This window comes from Theobroma cacao, chromosome 6 (assembly GCF_053813885.1).
Source record: "Theobroma cacao isolate CCN51 chromosome 6, ASM5381388v1, whole genome shotgun sequence".
In the NCBI taxonomy this organism is placed as follows: domain Eukaryota; kingdom Viridiplantae; phylum Streptophyta; class Magnoliopsida; order Malvales; family Malvaceae; genus Theobroma; species Theobroma cacao.
In genome coordinates, this window is record NC_142644.1 from 29,720,012 (window position 1) to 29,739,964 (window position 19,953).

The window sequence follows — 19,953 nt, forward strand, 5'->3', positions numbered from 1 at the left end:
CTGGATGTTTCTGTGCTTGTAAAGCTCCTTGGGTGCTTCTACTCTTAAAACACCCCTGAACGCTTCTGTGCTTGGAACACCTTAGGAGCTTCCAGCTTAGAGCACCCTTGGGCAGTTCCATGGTTTGAACACCTCAGGCGCTTTCGTGCCCGAAACTCTTCTGAGCTCTTCTATGCTTGGAATATCCTTGATGTAATTTTTCTGTAAACAGTATTTTAAAAATAATAATTAATTAGAATTGGGGTATCTACATATTACAACATGAGGTGCTTTTCTGATAAATTATGAAAGACCATCCCTTTAACAGGCACTTTTTTCAGATTACAACTAAGTTTAAAAGGCAAGCTTTCTCATATCAATGCTCTTACTAACTGCATCAGATTTTGCCCCTAGCACCATTGCTGATCATAGCTCCAAACTTTTCAGTTCCAAGCAGTGAAGCTTTGAAATTCTTTTCTAAGAATTGGATCACAACAGGTATAGTAAGGTAGAATAAATGTCAACATAATGTTAATGGGGACAGTAATGCTGAAAATGAAATTGATGATGGGTACTCTTAGTGTCAAGCTACCTGAACTTTTGATACGAATGCATATCCATTGGCATTTACATTAACATATATTTCTACTTCAGGCACACAAGACAGAAGAAAATGAAAGTAGAACCACAATGAAGATCATGCCAATTAATTCCAGGGAACTACCAGATGGTTTAACTTCATCAGGGTAACCCAGGTCAGCAATACCGGTGGAATGGAATGCAGAATACATAGTTTCTGTAGCTAAAGAATCAACTGATCAAGTCTTACACGCAAACTTAACAGAGCTCACTGTGATTCTATTGTTGATTATGATGCTTCTAAAGAATCAAAACTTCAAAAAAGTATTCACGGAGGACTCAAGTTGATTTTCTTAGTTAGGAATTTAGGCAATGAAATTGCATTTCCCTCGTGCTTTTTGTGGTTCATTACACGAAATCTGTGATAGCGTATCTTCTATGGAAAACAACGTCCAACAGATTTGGCTCTTTACTTGAAGCAAAGAGGCAATTTGGCCATAGAATTCCTTTCGGTGGCAAAAGAAAAGAAACCAAAAGAGAAAGAAAATACATGTACAAAAATGGGCAGAAGATTCTTAGATTTTTCCAAAAAAAAAAAAAAAAGAAGTGAGATAGATAAAGATGATTGGAATTAATAGCGAGAATGTGAAAGAGTGAATAGACAACCGCACACACCCCCATGCATTTCCTGAAGGCTATAATATAAGTATACTCCAAAAGATAAAGGCGCTATCAAGGAAAGCATGCTACCTGTATTCTATATATACATATATTCGGATCAATTATGGAAGGAAAATGACAACCAGCTGCCAGGTCAAAGACGGCCCCTTGTTCCATGGATTCTGCCTGCTGTTCACTGGGTTTTTCGCTTTCTTATTCCCACCCTACAGCAGAAAATTTTCATGGTTCTGCCAGGTAATCTCCTTACTAGTTAAAGGTTAATCAATTTTATGTATACTTATCTAGAAATTTACATGGGAAATGTTTTCAGGATGCAATCCAGAAGTAAACTTCCTTGAGCAAGTTTTACAGTATGTAGTGATTGTTGCATTGCTGTATGAGATGAACAAGTGCTGAATGAAGAAAGTATGGGTCAAGAACACACATGCAAACCCACACTCTCCCTTTTCTCTTGAAAATTAGTTTTTCGGATTGTGGGCGTTAGGCTGTTGCATAGGAAAAGCATGACATGGAAAGCGTAGAGGCAGTTCCAAACCTATGACCCCAGAAAGCTGCCCCTTCCCAAATTTGTTGCCTTTTGCCCGCTTATGTGGTCCCTACCACCCATTCCCAACACGTGTCACAACAGCCTTCACTCTGCTATGCCACGTGTCATCCGATAACGGGTGCCCACGTGGCTCTTTATCAGAACATAGCAGCCACTCTTTGTCCCCCTCCCCCATACCCCTCTTCCCCTACCTTATAACATTAATATCATATCTCTTGTGTCCATTATTTTTCATTTACCTCAATAGTCTTCAAGTCCATAGGTTTCATTAAAGTTCAAAAGAAAAGTTTAAATCGAAGGAAAAATTCAGCAAAATTAATGGAGAGTACAGATTCATCATCTGCCTCGCCGCACCCGCAACTCCCTCCAGGGTTCCGGTTCCACCCGACAGATGAAGAGCTAGTGGTTCACTACCTCAAACGGAAGGCTGCTTCTGCTCCTCTGCCTGTTACAATCATAGCAGAAGTTGATCTTTACAAGTTTGATCCGTGGGAGTTGCCAAGTACATGTCCAGATTTACTTGATCACCATGTTTTCATTGATCAACTCATATTTAGTTAAACACCTTTGATGAACAAGTCTTTGGATTATGCAATTTTGTAGGTAAGGCAACCTTTGGAGAGCAAGAGTGGTATTTTTTCAGTCCTAGAGACAGGAAATATCCGAATGGAGCAAGGCCTAATAGAGCCGCAACTTCTGGTTATTGGAAAGCCACAGGGACTGATAAGCCGATTGTAACTTCTAATGGTAATCAAAAGGTTGGTGTCAAAAAAGCTCTAGTATTCTATGGAGGTAAGCCTCCAAAAGGGATTAAAACAAATTGGATCATGCATGAATATCGCCTTGTCGACAATAATTCTACTTCAAAGCCACAAATCGCTGATGTAGCCAACAGGAAAGGTTCTTTAAGGGTACGTAAGTAATCTGTTGAAGTCCCATAAATTTAAGATTTAGATCACTTACCGATGTGTTTTTTCTGTCTTCTTCTCTTTCTGCTTTGCCTTCTTGGTTTCTGTTTCCAGCTTGATGATTGGGTTCTATGCCGGATCTACAAGAAGAATAATACCCAAAGACCGATGGAGAGGGACAAAGACTATTCCACAGTGGGGATGCTAGCAACACTGCCAACTTCTACCCATCAAAATCCAAAGCCTCCTACCTCGAAAGCTACAAGTTATGGTTCATTGCTAGAAAACGAAGAGAATTTCTTCGAAGGGATACTAACAGGAGAAGGCATGCAACACAGTACCATTTCACAAATACCAGCTGCCTCTTCAAGCTCAAAGCAAGATCTTTCCATGTCCTTAGCTTCTACGACGACAAATACATTCCCCGTTAAACGTACAATTCCTCCACAGTACTGGAATGAACCAAATTCTTCATTTGGCTCACAATCCGGAAAAAGATTCCAGGGTGATCTGAATAGTAGTAGCACAGCTGGCATTGATGATACCAACTCCTTTGTTTCTTTGCTCCATCATCTACCTCAGAACGCTCCATTTTACCCTGGCACGCTCGTTGGATCCCTCGGTGATGGCGTTTCCCGCCAGCAGTTTATACTTCCTAGCATGAATTGGAACTCTTAGTCTGAGTTTTTCAAGGCCTTAATGGTTGTGAGTGTAGCTAATTTATACATCTTAGTTATAATGTATGAAATGATTCAAGCAGGATATAACCAAGGTTAAGAACATTTTTATTTTTTTGCACTGTATAGTCAAATAAGACTATGATTTATGCTCTATATTAGCCAATAAATAATTTGCTTTGAGGGATAACAGTATGGCGGATCAATATTGGTAAGGTCTTTGAACTTACTCTCAGTTTATTTAATTTTCGGCCATGGTTTCTAGCTACACTGATGAAAAAAGAACAGGAAAGCGTACACCTTTCGCAGCTAGAGAATTAAACATGGAAGGGAATCTTGATTGTTTAATAGCTAATCTTGATTTGGGAAGATTATGGTGATGCCATATTCCTTTGTCCTTTCATGTTAATAGCATTAATCCTCTCATCAACATCAAATCTACATCCAGGGCGGCATCGTTAGAATTGGATTTCTCCAACATGGAGAATAACTCAGGCACCTTGATTTTTCTCAAAGTCATAGATAGATACATACATGGATTAGTATATTATATATATATATATATATATATATATAAATTTTAATATAGATTGATCATGAAATTAGATTTTCAGGTGAACAGTTTTGACAGTTGTATAATAAATATAGACATCATACAATTTATTAATTAAAAAAAAGCTACTACTAAATATAAAATTGGGAAAGCCAACCCAAACTAGCTAAGAGAATTTATTATGAGAGATATGAAAGAATCTATTTGGGACCATAATTTCCAACAAATGACGTAGGATTATTCCAAATGTCATAATCAAGCTGTTAATTACCCAACATCAAGAAAAATAAAATAAAAGATAAAAAAAAATCATTTGGGGTTTCAAATGTCAACATGGCCAACATGATCAGCCTTTTTACTTCACCTCATGGCTCCAATGTTTCGTCCTGACATTGGCCTGTGAAAAGGCACTTCACCCCAAACTGTCTTGCCAATTTTCATTGGCTCAAGCTGTGGTCGATCGTGTCATTTGATCACTGCTTTTAAGGAGGAATAAACCAATAGGTTTCAGATTAAAAACATTAATGGGATTAAACATATAATCATGGTTTATCAACATGCTTAATATTTTCATGATTATAGTTTAAGGATATGATATGAGAGGGTGTCATTTTCATTGAACTGGTTAGACATGGGAAGATTAAAGCATATCTAAGTAGGTTATCAAGGTCATTTTGAGCACGACAGCAGGACCTATATAGCTCCACAAAATGGTTTCTGCATACCTTGTTGACTGTATATGGGGGCCATCTTACCTCATTAAGAGGAATCATAGCTTAATTCCAAATTAATTAACCCTAATAATCACTTGTTTCACTTTCTTGGTAAAGATAACAGAGGGAATTGTTTTTTTCAAGATTAGTCTAGTTCTAGAAATGGAAATCATGGTATAAAAAATATGAACAACTTTTTATGAATTTTGGATCTTTATGATCTGATCTTTGTGGAATATTTCCTCATTCAATTAGAAATCCTCTCTCAACATGCCCTATAAATTGTGCAATAGATGAATTAATTAATACGCATTTCACTATCAATATTATTCATTATTCTCCATTAAAAAACATTATTTTGTTCAAATTAACCTTGTAAATACTTTTATTTTTTTTATTAATATAGAAAGAAATACTTAATTATACAATTGGACTGTCTTCATATCTTTTGCTTCTAGCCCAAACCCTTTTTCGGCTTCAAACTTTGATTGTGGGCCAAATGGGATAGGTGTAAATGCTTGAGAACCCACTAAAATGTTCTGATGTTTAACAAGATTTGGTAGGACTCAGGATCATATCTTACAAGGTGGGCTAAAGCCCATTGGTTTACTATTGGTTTATGTTCTGATGTTTAACAAGATTTTGTAGGGCTCAGGATCATATCTTACAAAGTGGGCTAAAGCCCATTGGTTTAATATTGGTTTCTGATTTTTCTTAATCAAGTGAAAAAGTACAATCTTCTCACAAGAAGCTCAGAAAATGATAAGAGAAATTGGCATTTTAAGTATAATCCATAACTACTCCGAAAAGAGTCTTACAAATATCAAATACACATATAAAAAATTACTATTATGTATATAAATTTTTATTATCACATAACATAAAAATAAGTCGAATTAAGATATAACACGTTAATATCTAAAAAGTTATCATATATTTCAAAATAAATAAGAGTCACAATTTAATAATAATAGTAAAAACTTTGTCGAGTAAAAGTCATTTGAATGGAAACAATATTTTTTGTCATTTGCTAATTAAAAATGAAAATTCTTTTTTTCTTTTTTTTTTCGCATTGTTTTTCATGCTAGCTATGGCCTGCCCCACTAGCTGTCAGTTATCAAAGTTGATTAATAAAATCCAGCCAAATGGACCACGAAACATAAATTCTTGTAATAAAGTTGATATTGACTTTCTAGGGTTCACGTTTTTACGCACTGAGAGCTTCCGTAGGGAATGACGACAATGGAGATTCAGCATAAGGCCGTTCTATGGCCAAAAGATTTCTGAAAATTAGTATGATTTTCTATGGTCATTAAGCTTTCCGACAACCATCGACCCCATCCGCACCCTGACCCTCCAACAACCAACGTGATCAGGTCGAGTACCCCCTTAAAAAGCTGAAGCTTAAATTGCGGTCCAAAAACTTTCCTATGGCAATAGTTTCGAGGTTTCACATTCCTTATTCAAACTTATAGTTATGCCCCAGGACCAAAGAAGCTTGAAAATGTGGACAGGTTTTAAAGGTAAAATGACATGATTCTCCACATCTAGACGAAGACAAAACACCTTATGGGAAGTTTCAGAAAATTCCAAGGAGTACAATGCGTTTCAAACATGTAAAGACAGAAATATATAGAAAAGACTGGCGCTAAAACTAGAACCAGAAAAAAAAAAAAAAAAAAAAGTACCTGCCGCATGGACCTAACATGTGTGTGTATAAGGGAATGAATGGTGAAGATAAATATATTAAAAAATGAAAGACCTTAATGGAGGAAAGCTCAATCCCAGAATAGATATTGTCCAAATAAATTTAGAAAAAAATATGAAAAATAACCTCCTTAAGTTTGATTTAAAAATATTCTTTATTATAATTTTAATTGTTTTTAATTAATTTTGACCGAACTTGACAATAATATCCTTTAAATAATTTTAGACAAATTAATATAGTTTCGGTTTTTTCTATTTTGCCATTCAGATAAAAATTTTAAAATTAAATTTCGATTTCTCTTTGTTACCAAATACTGTCTGTTGCTATCCCAAAGAGTAGAGATGACATCAAAATATGTGTTTTAAGTTCTTGAGTTTATTCATTTATTCACAGAATCTTAAAGTTGAGGAGTTAAAATTGATTAGATATATCTGCAAATTAAAATACTGTATGATTTTGACAACTTAAATTTGATTGTAAGTAGACAAATCCATTAGTTATTAGATATTATATTACTGATTTTTAGACATTGTGTTACTGATTTTTAGATATTACAAAACTAGTTTTTAGGCATTACATGACTTACTCATTGCATTTCTAGTTTTTGAACTTTAGGCTAGCAACCAACCTATTGATATAAGTATAAGGAGTGAAATTAAATCCAAATGAAAAGTAAAGTACTTTCACAATCCTAGGCTCCATTTTACTGAACTTCTATAAATTTCTTAGCATTAATATATTAGTTTAGCTTGTTACTTTAATTTCAGTTTTAATTCATTTTTAAAATTATATTTATTTGGATAAGATTAAAATGTTGAATTTTAATAATTAGTAAGAGTTTAGATATAATTCTCTGTTAAAACGATACTTACTTATTATTATAATACTTGTTCGACATGTAAGCTTGTATGTGTAGAACTAGCAACAATAAACCATATACATTTTTCATGTTTTGGTAAAAATTTGTTCCAGGAAGTACTTCTATATATATAATGTCAGATAACGTAGTATATATCATTCACAGGGGAGAAAGAAAAACAAAATTGTTTCGCTGCTGTTTCTCTTGCTTTTGTTTAAACTAAGCAGCAAGTATGGAACTCTTGCATGTTTCAATTCGAGCTTTAGTTAAAGAGATAAAGGAAGAGATGTTGGACATCGATCCTTGCTTGTTTGTTTCCTCTTCTGCTTATGACACTGCTTGGTTGGCCATGATTAATCCTGCTGCAGATTCCGACCGGCCACATTCATCACCCATGTTCAAGGCTTGCTTGGATTGGGTGCTGAATAATCAGACAGAAGAAGGGTATTGGGGAGAGTGTGACTCCCATGGCAATCCCACCATCGAGTCTCTGCCTGCTACTTTGGCTTGTGTAATTGCACTCAAAAAGTGGAATGTGGGAAATAAAAATACAGAGAAAGGTATACAGTACACTCAACTACGTATATAAATTGCATTCAATCATTTTTGTCGATTTTATTCAAAATTTTGATAAACTTCAGGATTGGACTTTGTTCATGGAAACGCCGAGAAGCTCCTTGGAGTAAATCACGACCACTTTCCCCGTTGGTTTACAATTGTTTTCCCTGGGATGATTGAACTTGCGCGTAAAGCTGGGCTAGAGCTTGCCTTCCCTTCCCAGTTAAACGAACTGTTGTCGGACATATTCTACCAACGGCAAAGGATCCTTGAAACGTACTTGCTCTCAAATTAAATAGTAGTAGTTGAAAACTTGATCTTCAAAAGCATATGAAGTATTGGTGATTAATGATAAACTGGTAAAAAGAATAACTAATAATTGGTTATTGATGTGAAACTTTTTTGTAGCGAGGAACTTGTTGACGGTCAATATCCTCCATTGTTATCATATATTGAAGCGCTGCCTTCGTCGTATGATATCAGCGGAGAAGACATAACCATGAACTTGAGTGGTGATGGCTCATTGTTCCAATCTCCCGCTGCCACTGCGCGGGCTTTCATGGCTACTGGAAAAGAAGAGTGCTTAGGTTATCTGGAATCTCTTGTACGAAGATGTGCTAATGGAGGTCAGACAGCTCAGTTTTACTTTAACCTTGCCCTCGCAACCTTTTTGATTAACGACCTAAGTAGACTTTGCTTCATTTTTGCTTCAAAAATTTGTTGACTTTTGATGCAGTTCCTCCAACTTATCCCAGGGATGAAGAGCTAATAAAGCTTTGTGTGGTCAATCAACTACAAAGGTTGGGGTTAGCTGACCATTTCACACATGAGATTGAAGCCAATTTGGCCCAGCTTTACCGGTATTTCAAAATTACCTCTCTCTGTCTCTCTGTTTTCCCCCCATTTATTACATAGCTATGAGGAAACTGCCTTTGATGTCAATTTATAATTAAAACTCTTAGGAATTACAACAGCCAAGGGTCGCAGGCAAAACCAAGAAGCAATCCAGTTAGTGCAATTCAGCTGCACAAAGACTCTTTAGCGTTTCGGCTTCTTCGCATGCATGGTTATAGCGTATCACCTTGTACGGTTGAATCAAACAATCCTTCGCCATTGTGTAATTTAATGTTTTCAATATCGGAAAAATGATTATAATTTATAAATCTTGTTTTTGCATATGCAGGGCAGTTCTTTTGGTTCTTGAAAAATCAAGAAGTTCGAGCTCGTATTGAAAAAGATTATGAATACTTTTCAAGCGCAATGCTCAACGTTTATAGAGCAACAGACTTTATGTTTCCAGGAGAGTATGAACTCGAGGAGGCCAGATCATTTTCTCGGAAAGTTCTAGAGAAAGTGTTATTCAAGGGTACTAGAGACAATAAGGACAACTTTAGATCTACCAACCTGGAAAAAATGGTAATTGAATAATATGTAGTGTTTTTCTTTTTATAGAATTCGCAATGGAATATTTCTATTACATTCAATAAAATTTTCAAATTTATATTTTAATCAAATAATCTTTTATTATTAACGGTAAATTAATTATTTTTAATTAAAATATTATTTATTATTTCTATATTCATATACTCAACATTAACGTTAAAAGTAAAAATATCACGTAATCATATCATAATGTCAAATAAAAATATCATATCACTATATATTATGACATGTCGATATATCACATTAATATCATGTATTATAAGTAACGTTTTTACTAATAATAATAGTAAAATTTTATTTTATTTAAAATAATAGTATAAAAGATTGAATGAAGGTAATAAAAAAATAATAATATTTAAAAAAATTTTAATAAATGAAAATTCTTTTGAAATATTATGTCATAATGATTTGACAAAGAAAATACTTGATGGCAAAACAAAAAGCTGTCATGCGTAGTACGGACGACAATCAAATTGGACGTGTCCAAAACTCCAAAACCTTTTTCTGCACGAAATTGTTTAAGCCATTAATTTTTGGTAATAATTTATTTCTGCACGGAATTGCAGTTCTCATCCACTTTAGAAACTATATATGGAATGGTATTAATGTACTTAATTTTTCATGCTTTAAAATGTCTCATAGATGGAGCATGAGCTGAGACATCCTTGGATCGCTCGACTGGATCATTTGGAACATAGAACCTGGATTGAAGAGAAAAACAGCAATGTTTTGTGGGTAGGCAAGGCCTCCTTCCACAGGTATATATGTAGTCACTGTAACTTGACATTTTTTAAAGCAAAACTATACTTAAAGATGTTTAAAGTACTTAAAAGAAAAGGCTAACCATCAAACCTTTTGGAAGCAGGTTCTCCACCCTTTTAACTGAGAAGTTAATGCAACTGGCAGTGGCAGATTATGAGTTTCGGCAGCTTATATACAGGAATGAGTTGGAGGAAGTGAAAAGGTTTTTCTTTTCTTCAACAGAAATACGAGATTATTTGTACAATGGTTATTATGTTATAAATATTTTTTGGGGGGGCAAAGTATTATGCTAATTGGGGACTTATTGTTGTGATTTCTTGGGTTCAATTTCCATAGGTGGTCAAGGAACAGGGGTCTCAGCGATATGGGATTTGGTCGAGAGAAAACTACATATTGTTTCTTTGCAATTGCCTCCAGCATTCCACTACCATATGACTCTGATATACGGATGATAATTGCAAAAGGTGCAATTGTGGTAACAGTTGCTGATGATTTTTATGATATGGAAGGTTCTTTAGATGAGTTGAATAGCCTCACTGATGCAATCGGAAGGTAATTACAGAGAACTAAAGTTTAATGGGTCGATGTTCGATCCTTTTCATTGCACTGATGCAATTGGATTGATGCATAAAATAGATGGGACGCTAGTGGATTGCGTGGCCATAGCAAGACTATCTTTGATGCCCTTGATGATCTCGTTAGAGAAATTGTAGCAAAAGTTCTCCAACAACAGGAAACTGATATAACAATTTTTCTGCAGCAGATAGTAAGTTTAACAACATTCAAGTGGTTAATTCATCCATTTTTCTTTTGCTTGTATTCATGGAACTTAAATCCTTTTTTTGTTTTTTTAATGTTTTTTTATTGTCAAGTGGTATGAAACATTTGCTTCATGGCTTGTGGAAGCGAAGTGGAGCAGGGGAGGATTTCTTCCATCAATTGATGAATACCTTGGAACTGGAATGATATCCATTGCTGCACATACCATAATTCTTCCTGCTTCATTTCTATTGAATCCAAGCTTAATAGATTGCAAAGTCAGGCCAGGTGAATATGAGACTGTTACCAAATTGCTGATGCTCATTCCCCGTTTATTGAATGACATACAGAGCTATCAGGTGACGATTACTGAACATTGTAAAGGCTAGATACATTTCTTTATATTTAAGGAAATATAACTGATAATTTTGTCTTGTAATCGCAGAAGGAACAAGAAGAGGGGAAAATGAACTGTGTATTACTCTATTTGAAAGAAAATCCGGGAGCAGACATTGAAGATTCAACGGCCTATGTTCGAGAAATACTTGACAAGAAGTGGGGAGAGTTGCTCCAGCATGTTCTGATGGATGGATTCGAAGATTTGCCCAAACCATGCAAGCTTCTCCATCTATCATGCGTGAAAGTGTTTCAGATGTTCTTCCACTCCCGCAACAGATTTGATTCCAACACGGAGATGCTTCAGGACATCCAAAAGGCAATCTACGTCCCTCTAAATGTTGGAACCTCAAAACCGTTGATGCCTCCTCAGAAGGAAGATGAAACAATCAACTCCCACTCTGGTCGGCCTCCCAAATATGAAATATCACAGATCGAGCTAGCTAGTTCTTAGTTTGCCTACAGTCTGAGGCATGTTTAGTTATGGTAATATGTTTGTGCTACCGAGTTTTACTGTATCTTTCTCTTAGTCCAGCTCATGAATTAGTCTCTGCTGCATTCTGAGCAGCTATTCTGGAGTTGTAAATGTTAATGTTTTTTCGATAAGTAAGTGTTGGATTTATATTATTTAGTATTGATAATGTGACAAGTTTTATATTATATTCTAATAAAGTGGGTTAAGCTTTAATGTTATATGTGAGTTTAAAAGTATAGACCTAAATAAAAAACTTTAAGTCTTGTAATAATTTAAAAAGCTAACTATCTTTATTATATTCAATTAAGTTTTTAAATTTTTATTTTGAATTAAATAAGTTTCACTTACTAACTATTAATTAACTTTCTTTAATTAACAGTACAATTAGTACTTTTATACCACGTCATTTGTCATATAGCATGTTAATGTGTTATTTTGATGATGTCAATGTTATGTGGCAGATAACGTGACAATAAAACTTATCAAAAAAGGATTTTCACATGATATTGGCATGTCAACATGTCACATGATAGATGATATAACATAAAAGTGCTAATTGTATTATTGATTAATGGAAGTTATTCAATATTATGAAAACAAAAGATTTATTTGACCTAAAATAAAAATTCAAAGATTTAATTGAAAGAAATAAAAATATAGAAGTTTGATTAACTTTTTTTATATAGTTCAGAGACTTATTTAGATTTTTAATAAAAAAAAAAGTATTTTCATTTCTTTTTGGGTTAGAATGAGGCCGAACCCCTATTGGGCTTCAAACTTTTATTATGGGCCACCAGAGAGTTAGGTGTGTGGATGCTCGGGAGCCCACCAAAATGTTCTGACGTTGTAAAAGATTTTAAAGGGGCTCAAGATCATATCTGATAAAGTGAGTTAAAACCTATTGGATTAATATTGGTTTCTGATATGAATATTCTTTTTATCTAGTGAAAAAAATACAATCTTCACACAAAAAGCCTAAAAGAAATTCAAAAATTTCTGAAAAGATAATGATCAAGACATTTAAGTATAGTCTATATTTACTCTCAACAGAGTCTTATAAATATCAAATAATACATATAAAAAATTACTATTACGTATATAAATTCTTATTATCACAATACTATAAAAAGCCATACAGATTAAAATACAACACATTTATATATAAAAATTGTCATATATTTCAAGATAAATAAATTCATAATCTAATTATTTAATAACAATAATATTACAAATTAATGAAATTTTAAAATTATTTGAATTGAAATGATAATTAAGACACAACACATTTTTTTCATGCTAGCCAAGGCTTGCGGACCACGATCAGTGCATGGATTCGTGAATCACGACTATGGACCGGTCATGTAGCTTTGCTATGACGTATTTCCGAGGTTAACGTTCCTTGTTTAACCTTATCATACAGGGATTGGAAATTTGGAAAGTTTTTCAACAATTTTAGGCTTTCCCAGCATGGAAACTTGAAAGAAATGGACATGCTTTAAGGTAGGAATTTAGACATGCAGACACCCCATGCTCCAAATGACAAACACATTATAGAAATTTCAGAAAATTGCACAGGAATACAATGTGTTTCATGCATGCAACTCGTCATTGAATTTTTAAAGCAAGTTGACAAGACTATTATACCTTAGACTTGCCTATTTTTCAAATTAATTCAAATGTCAAGTTGCTTTTCATTCTTTAATTGAAAGCTGTTTGATATATATTTAATATATTCATCAATAATATGTGAGAGATATAATCCTATATTAAAAAAATTCTTTAAATAATAAGGTGAATAACTCCTTAATAATTGGATTATGGTTAAATTTTCCGAATCTTAATTAGTCTTGAAAATTAATTAATTAATAATATATTATAAAAGTTCTATGACATTTGAAACACGCTGCAGTCATTGTCTCTAAGCCACCAACATATACAAGCATATGCATGTTTCATGTTTCGGTAGAAATCTGTTCAAGCAATTCTATATATAAAGGAAGAGATAACGTATTATCATTCACAACGGAGAAAGAAAAACAAAAAAAAACTTTCGCTGTTGTTTTTTCTTGTTTTTATTTTAATTTAGCAACAAGCATGGAACTCTTGCATGTTTCAATTCAAGCGATAGTTAAAGACGTAAAGGGAGAGATGTCGTTGGACATCGATCCTTACTCATTTGTTTCCCCTTCTGCTTATGACACTGCTTGGTTGGCCATGATTAATCCTGCTGCAGATTCCAACCGACCACTTTCATCACCCATGTTCAAGGCTTGCTTGGATTGGGTGCTGAATAACCAGACAGAAGAAGGGTATTGGGGGGAGTGTGACTCCCAAGGCAATCCCACCATCGAGTCTCTGCCTGCTACTTTGGCTTGTGTAATTGCACTCAAAAAGTGGAATGTGGGGAATAAAAATATAGAGCGAGGTATAAAGTATACTCAACTACGTATATAAATTGCATTCAATCACTTTTGTCGATTTTATTCAAAATTTTGATAAACTTCAGGATTGGACTTTGTTCATGGAAACGCCGAGAAGCACCTTGGAGTAACTCACGACCACTTTCCCCGTTGGTTTACAATTGTTTTCCCTGGGATGATTGAACTTGCGCTTAAAGCTGGGCTAGAGCTTGCCTTCCCTTCCCAGTTAAACGAACTGTTGTCAGACATATTCCACCAACGGCAAAGGATCCTTGAAACGTACTTGCTCTCAAATTAAATATTAGTGGTTGAAAACTTGATATTCAAAAGCATATTTATGAAGAATTGGTGATTAATGATTATGTGGTAAAAAGAATAACTAATAATTGGTTATTGATGTGAAACTTTTTTGTAGCGAGGAACTTGTTGACAGTCAATATCCTCCATTGTTATCATATATTGAAGCGCTGCCTTCGTCGTATGATATCAGTGGAGAAGACATAACCATGAACTTGAGTGGTGATGGCTCACTGTTCCAATCTCCCGCTGCCACTGCGCGGGCTTTCATGGCTACTGGAAAAGAAGAGTGCTTAGGTTATCTGGAATCTCTTGTTCGAAGATGTGCTGATGGAGGTCAGACAGCTCAGTTTTACTTAAACCTTGCCCTCCCAATCTTTTGGATTAACGACCTAAGTAGACTTTGCTTCATTTTTGCTTCAAAAATTTGTTGACTTTTGATGCAGTTCCACCAACTTATCCCATGGATGAAGAGCTAATAAAGCTTTGTGTGGTCAATCAACTACAAAGATTGGGGTTAGCTGACCATTTCACACATGAGATTGAAGCCAATTTGGCCCAGCTTTACCGGTATTTCAAAATTACCTCTCTCTGTCTCTCTGTTTTCCCCCCATTTATTACATAGCTACGAGGAAACTGCCTTTGATGTCAATTTATAATTAAAACTCTTAGGAATTACAACAGCCAAGAGTCGCAGGCAAAACCAAGCAGCAATCCAGTTAGTGCAATCCAGCTGCACAAAGACTCTTTAGCGTTTCGGCTCCTTCGCATGCATGGTTATAGCGTATCACCTTGTACGGTTGAATCAAACAATCCTTCGCCATTGTTTAATTTAATGTTTTCAATATTGGAAAAATGATTATAATTTATAAATCTTGTTTTTGCATATGCAGGGCAGTTCTTTTGGTTCTTGAAAAATCAAGAAGTTCGAGCTCGTATTGAAAAAGATTATGAATACTTTTCAAGCGCAATGCTCAACGTTTATAGAGCAACAGATTTTATGTTTCCAGGAGAGTATGAACTCGAGGAGGCCAGATCATTTTCTCGGAAAGTGATAGAGAAAGTATTATCCAAGGGGACTAGAGACAATAAGGACAACTTTAGATCTATCAACCTTGAGAAAATGGTAATTGAATAATACATAGTATTATTCTTTTGGTAGCATTCACAATTGAATATTTCTGATCTGATTATAGTAAGAGTTCTTTTATCATATAGAATTTATTTAATTCAATAAATTAATACAAAGTATGCGAGCTCATAAAATTAGAGGAGACAATATAACCACCAAATGTAAGAGTTATTATATTATATATCTATAGATATGTGAAAAACAGATATTTAGAATTTAAACTATAAAGAGGTTTTTAAAAAATAAATTAGGATTGACCTAATATCTTGAAAAATCTTTAAACTATTTAAAAAAATTTAAAAAATTTTATATTTTTTTATTTCATTCAATCGAGATCTGTACTTTTTTTTAGATCATATAATTCATTTATCATTTTACACTCATATGAAGTTGATGTGACACTAACATAAAGGATGAAAATGTCACATAATAATGTTGTCATAGCAAATAATTTAGTCACATCATTATTCATTCAGTATATCACATGATATAAAATGACAAGTAATGTATTGATTAACGATATTCAACTACACGCTCGTTGTACGAAAATTTTGATTGAATGTAATTAAAAAATAAAAATTATTAAAAAAAATTTTAATAATTGAATAATTTTGTAAGTGTTATTTTTTAATGATTTTAGGAAAAAAATAATTTACTGCGTGACAAAAAGTACTCATGCATAGTAAAACTCCAAAACCTTTGAGCCAAAATGGTCAAATGCTAAAAGGGAATATCCCCCTCGATGTTGTGACTGCTTATACCGACAGGGAACAATAAAATTCAAAAGCCCTGCAGCCAGCCATTCCGAGTCACATATTCATATTGTATGGTGACTCATGCAACTCTCATGATTGAAGCCTACACTTTCAAAAGTGGTCTAATTTCTTTAGAAATTTTTGCCATCAACATATATGGAGTGGTATTAATGTACTTAATTTTCCTTGCTTTAAAATGTCTCATAGATGGAGCATGAGCTGAGACATCCTTGGATCGCTCGACTGGATCATTTGGAACATAGAACCTGGATTGAAGATAGAAACAGCAACATTTTGTGGGTAGGCAAGGCCTTCTTGCACAGGTATATGCATAGTCACTGTAACTTGACATTTTTTAAAGCAAAACTATACTTAAAAATGTTCAAAATACTTAAAAGAAAAGGCTAACCATCAAACCTTTTGTAAGCAGGTTGTCACCCCTTTTAACTGAGAAGCTAATGCAACTTGCAGTGGCAGATTATGAGTTTCGGCAGTTTATATACAGGAATGAGTTGGAGGAAGTGAAAAGGTTTTTCTTTTTTTCATCAGAAATACGAGATTATTTGTACAATGGTATTATGTTATAAATATTTTTTTTTGGGGCAAAGTATTATGCTAATTAAGGCCTTATTGTTGTGATTTCTTGGGTTCAATTTCCATAGGTGGTCAAAGAACAGGGGTCTCAGCGATATGGGATTTGGTCGAGAGAAAACTACATATTGTTACTTTGCCATTGCCTCCAGCATTCCACTACCATATGACTCTGATATACGGATGATGATTGCAAAAAGTGCAATTGTGGTAACAGTTGCTGATGATTTTTATGATATGGAAGGTTCTTTAGATGAGTTGAATAGCCTCACTGATGCAATCGGAAGGTAATTACAGAGAACTAAAGTTAATGGTTAATGGGTCGATTTTCGATCTTTTTCAGTGCATTGATGCAATTGGATTTATGCATATGATAGATGGGACGCTAGTGAATTGACTGGCCATAGTAAGACTATCTTTGATGCCCTTGATGATCTCGTTAGAGAAATTGTAGCAAAAGTTCTCCAACACCAGGGAACTGATATAACAATTTTTCTGCAGCAGATAGTAAGTTTAACAACATTTAAGTGCTTAATTCATCCATTTTTCTTTTGCTTGTATTCATGGAACTGAAATCCCTTTTTGTTTTTTTAATGTTTTTTTATTGTCAAGTGGTATGAAACATTTGCTTCATGGCTTGTGGAAGCAAAGTGGAGCAGGGGAGGATCTCTTCCATCAATTGATGAATACCTTAGAACTGGAATGATATCCATTGCTGCACATACCATAATTCTTCCTGCTTCATTTCTATCGAACCCAAGCTTAATAGATTGCAAAGTCAGGCCAGGTGAATATGAGGCTGTTACCAAATTGCTGATGCTTATACCCCGTTTATTGAATGACATACAGAGCTATCAGGTGACGATTACTGAACATTGTAAAGGCTAGAGACATTTCTTTATATTTAAGGAAATATAACTGATAACTTTATCTTGTAATCGCAGAAGGAACAAGAAGAGGGGAAAATGAACTGTGTATTACTCTATTTGAAAGAAAATCCGGGAGCAGACATTGAAGATTCAACAGCCTATGTTCGAGAAATACTTGACAAGAAGTGGGGAGAGTTGCTCCAGCATGTTCTGATGGATGGATTCGGAGATTTGCCCAAACCATGCAAGCTTCTCCATTTATCATGCGTGAAAGTGTTTCAGATGTTCTTCCACTCCCGCAACAGATTTGATTCCAACACGGAGATGCGTCAGGACATCCAAAACGCAATCTACGTCCCTCTAAATGTTGGAACCTCAAAACCGTTGATACCTCCTCAGAAGGAAGATCAAGCAATCAACTCCCTCTCTGGTCAGCCTTCCTAATATGAAATATCACAGATCGAGCAAGCTAGTTCTTGATTTGCCTACTGTCTTAGGCATGTTTAAATTATAGTAATATGTTTGTGCTACCGAGTTTTACCGTGTCTTTCTCTTTGTGCAGCTCATGAATAAGCCTCTGCTGCATTCTGAGCAGCTATTCAGGAGTTGTGATATCTTTTCCTGATAGCTAGCTAGGCAGCATTCCTGAATAAGAGCAAGTGAAAGTCTGAAATATTAAAAACTAGAAAACCATGTGTGACGATGGCTCTCTTTGGTGGTTCATGTGATTTGTGCTTTGTTATAATTTGCAACAAAAGTATGCGTGGTTTTAAAATATAGAAATGCTGAAAATCATTGCGGTCCAATGCCCAAATCCAAGCAAACTTTTTATTATCGAAGTGCCCATCAATGTAGTTTGGGGCAGTGGAGGGATAGCAATGGAGAAAGGGATGACTGTTTGATTTTGCAAGGGGATCAGAGGGTATTGTTCTTCTCCATTGCACACCAAAAAGTTCTGATACCATCCTACAAAGTAAACAATCTTGTGAAAGAAAATCAAAGAATTTATGAACTCAAGAATGAAAGCAAAACACACGTGAATTGGAGAAGAATTGTAGAAAGCCACACAAAAGCCACTCACTCATACCATTAAGTAAGTGTTCTTCATAGTACAAGAGGGAAAGCCATAAAAAATAAACAATAAAAAGTTAACTGACACTTTCAGGCCTAGTGCTTAGTGGCCTACAAGGCCATTAGAAACTACCCACTAAGGAACAAGACATAAACTGCAAAAACTGCAAAAAAACTGACACACTACAATATTAAAATAGCAACTGCATAAATGAAAAGAATTACGTGGCCAAGGCACGTGAAAATGGTCTTCTTCATTTTGCATGTTCTCAAGCTCAACTTGCAGCAAAGCTCTCTGGTTCTTCACGTTAAGCATCATTCTTCAACAAATCTTTCCATTTGCACATTGTAACTTTGCCAGCTTCTACAGCCTTTAACAGCCCAATCTCAATAATCTTGGCTCTTCCTGGTATCCACTGCAAGTGAAAGATCGTCTGATACAATCACCATTACAGAGATCTGAACACAGCTGGTAGGAAGAGAACAACCTATTACAACATATGTTGCCCCTGTTGCGAACAGAGTATGTCATTTTGAGAACACAACAGCACAGTACTCTCCCTAAATACATAGCAGAATCTCAATTGGCAAACATTAAAATAAAGCACACCATTCACCAGAATTATAACACTAGACACAATCCCGAATGCAGCCGAAAAACAAATTAATGCATGCAAATCCACACCATAAGCACGAAATTCCATTACCGGGTTGCCACAGTGTAAAGAATATTCTCGCTTTGTGTACGTCAAATTTAGTAAGTGAATCCGTAAAAGCATTATCATTACGAAAAAGTTAGGCGCGATAGAAATGTCTGCCATGTCCCTCCACAAGTTATCAATTTCGTTGAGTAACAATCATAGACTTCATTATTTAGTTTTGTCATTCAACATTCATGAATTCACCACTTAAAAGTTAAGGACATGTTGATCGTAATTGGAAGTGCTGGAACTCTAGTGTATTAAATAATTCTTCAAATCTTGGGTCCCCTCAATTAATTTTAATTTATTACATCAATACACCTTTAATTAACATTTCATCAGTATGCATGGATTCTCCAATTCAAGAGTCCCACGCCTATGAGAGTGACAATTAAAAGTGTTGACAAAGTGATGATGAATTATAATATGTCATATCATTATTAATTATAATATATTTATATGTCACGTTATTATCAATGATGACATTTCAATATATCACGTCTGTATCATATAATATAAA

At 34.7% G+C, this 19,953-nt stretch overlaps 3 protein-coding genes across 4 annotated transcripts; all 3 read left to right on the plus strand.

Annotated features, from left to right (window-relative positions):
* The first annotated feature begins 2,018 nt into the window (after positions 1–2,018).
* NAC025 (NAC domain containing protein 25) lies at positions 2,019–3,525 on the plus strand. Its single transcript, XM_007025650.3, has 3 exons — positions 2,019–2,288; positions 2,390–2,697; positions 2,809–3,525. The coding sequence occupies exons 1-3, from the start codon at positions 2,105–2,107 to the stop codon at positions 3,370–3,372; spliced, it is 1,056 nt and encodes a 351-aa protein (XP_007025712.1). The 5' UTR covers positions 2,019–2,104; the 3' UTR covers positions 3,373–3,525.
* Positions 3,526–7,346: 3,821 nt separating this feature from the next.
* On the plus strand, positions 7,347–11,815 carry LOC18596904 ((E,E)-geranyllinalool synthase-like). 2 transcript variants are annotated; one of them, XM_088807558.1, is made up of 12 exons: positions 7,347–7,764; positions 7,846–8,038; positions 8,171–8,388; positions 8,499–8,622; positions 8,737–8,846; positions 8,946–9,178; positions 9,848–9,963; positions 10,071–10,169; positions 10,304–10,519; positions 10,604–10,733; positions 10,840–11,085; positions 11,172–11,815. In XM_088807558.1, exons 1-12 carry the CDS (start codon positions 7,437–7,439, stop codon positions 11,574–11,576), a joined length of 2,418 nt encoding a protein of 805 aa, XP_088663684.1. In that variant the 5' UTR covers positions 7,347–7,436; the 3' UTR covers positions 11,577–11,815. The 2 variants fall into 2 exon arrangements, with proteins under 2 accessions (XP_088663684.1, XP_088663683.1); XM_088807557.1 differs by having other exon boundaries at positions 7,349–7,764; positions 8,725–8,846.
* Positions 11,816–13,637: 1,822 nt separating this feature from the next.
* LOC18596905 ((E,E)-geranyllinalool synthase-like) lies at positions 13,638–18,405 on the plus strand. The gene is made up of 12 exons (XM_018123215.2): positions 13,638–14,022; positions 14,104–14,296; positions 14,433–14,650; positions 14,761–14,884; positions 14,987–15,108; positions 15,208–15,440; positions 16,409–16,524; positions 16,632–16,730; positions 16,864–17,079; positions 17,170–17,299; positions 17,405–17,650; positions 17,737–18,405. Exons 1-12 carry the CDS (start codon positions 13,692–13,694, stop codon positions 18,103–18,105), a joined length of 2,397 nt encoding a protein of 798 aa, XP_017978704.2. The 5' UTR covers positions 13,638–13,691; the 3' UTR covers positions 18,106–18,405.
* Positions 18,406–19,953: the final 1,548 nt, after the last annotated feature.